Below are 1,921 nucleotides of genomic sequence, written 5' to 3'. Positions count from 1 at the left end.
GAATCTCCTCAAGTAAAAGTATTTAACTTTAAAACATAAAAAAACAATAATACATGAACATTGTTATGAAAACTTCAGTATAATTATTTCTATATATATATATATCTAAATTGAAAAAATAACAGTGAAGAAATATTATGGATAGTTTTTCTTTAATCCTCAACAAACTCCCCTTCTTATTTCTGCTATGGAAAGTTCAATCATGCTACATTTATATCTTGATTGACACCTAGTTTGATATTCATGTGAGTTAGTAGATTTTTGGACATTAATTTTAACAATACCTTTTTCAAACAACAACCTGCTTTTTTGCACATAGGGATTGTTAAATAAGATGTACATACACCTAGCTTAATTTATGAAAGTTTTCTTAATCCTAAGAGTTTTGCTACAGTGGCAAGTTTAGTGATTGGGTCAAAAAATAGAGACATACGTGGCGCAACATCAATGGACCGTTAAAAAAAAAACTATACAGTGCTACCACCTGTCAAAACCCCTATTTTAAAACTCTACTCGAGTAACATGATTGTAATCCTAATCAAACTCAGCTTCTTATATCCACTTCTTCCTCTTACTATATATTCATATATCTCTCGTACACATTAACCATCTTAAATTTCAATTTCCTTTTGCTTTCTGTGATCACAAACTAGAATTCAGGTTTTCAGATTTTTGTGAATTGCTGGTACTCTCAAAAGTTGTTTCTGAATCATGACGTATTTGGTATTAAGGCTAGAAGGAAGAGAAATACGCAGGATTCCGCTCAAGAAAGAATCCATGGCCGGTTCTTGCAGTAAAGAGAATGCAGTTGTTTCATTTAATGATGCCGATTGCTCCTTTTCTGGACCTTCCAAGACTTTTTCTCCCGAGAGGATAGTTCAAAAAAGGAAGCCTTGGTTGAACTACGAATTAATAGAGAAAGCAGTTCCAAAACTGAAGCAAAAGAAATCATTGGAGCAAAAGCGTCAGTCCAATAAGGCGAAGATGACAATAGACAAAGAGAAGGTGGAGTGGCTTAAATCTTCAAGGGATTATTCGTTTTTATCATCCGACGATGATATGTTTCACGGTTCTGGGATAAAACCTAATCCTTGGATGGTTAAGAATGTTTCCAAATCTTGTGATTCAATGCCGAAGAAGAAATACGAGGTATCAAGAAGCGGGACAGCTATACCAAAACCACAAGTGTTATCCTCTAAACCATGGAGTAAAGAATCAAGGTTCAAGAATTCAGGCAGATCAAATTTGGAAGGTCAATTTCGAAAGAGAAGACAAGTAGTCTATGAAGATGATGATGATGACGACGACCAAGCCATTGAAATTATTAGGACAGTTCGCTATGATCCCAAGAAGTTTACTGATGATGCAGATGACATAAATGTGGAGGCAACTTATTCAGATACTCGTAAGGAAGAAACTCGGAGTGCTTCAAGATTACAACATAAAAAGATCGTAGAACAAGAAAAGAAGGAGACAAAGAAACGAAAGATGTACTGAGTATCATAATTTTCTTTTTGTACTTGGCAACATCGTGCTTGTTTAATTAGCTTATAGAGTTTTTAACTGATGTAATAGTAATTGACAATTTTTTTTGGTGAAATATAGACATACATTGTTTTGTTAACATCAATTTTGAGTCCTACATAATTCTTTTGTTAATGTTTTAGAGTAAATATTTAACTTTCTTACGAATTTTACAATTAAAGTATCACCAAATATTATCAGTTCCAATTCAAATTGTCCATTAGACAATATTCACGAATTGTAGAGTAAAGAATAATTGGAATTTAATCAGTTTCGATTCAAATTGACCGTAAGACAATGTTTGATCTGTTCGCCGTTCGATCCTCCCAAAACATGCTATCGAGATCACGTGGAAAATTTGCCAAACAGAAAAATGTAAAGGAAAATTAATTATACA

The 1,921-nt window shown here is 33.2% G+C and overlaps 1 protein-coding gene across 1 annotated transcript; it reads left to right on the top strand.

Annotated features, from left to right (window-relative positions):
* Positions 1-711: 711 nt before the first annotated feature.
* On the top strand, positions 712-1,497 carry LOC111368335. The gene has a single exon (XM_022989565.1). It carries the CDS (start codon positions 712-714, stop codon positions 1,495-1,497), a length of 786 nt encoding a protein of 261 aa, XP_022845333.1.
* The last annotated feature ends 424 nt before the right edge of the window (positions 1,498-1,921 follow it).

This window comes from Olea europaea, chromosome 19, assembly GCF_002742605.1.
Source record: "Olea europaea var. sylvestris chromosome 19, O_europaea_v1, whole genome shotgun sequence".
NCBI lineage: Eukaryota > Viridiplantae > Streptophyta > Magnoliopsida > Lamiales > Oleaceae > Olea > Olea europaea.
Note: the sequence above shows the minus strand (reverse complement) of the source record. Positions and strands in the feature narration are given on the sequence as shown.

What these genes read in the sequence shown, in the direction of transcription:
- LOC111368335 (XM_022989565.1), top strand. Translation starts at nt 712, where the DNA reads ATGACGTATTTGGTATTAAGGCTAGAAGGAAGAGAAATACGCAGGATT.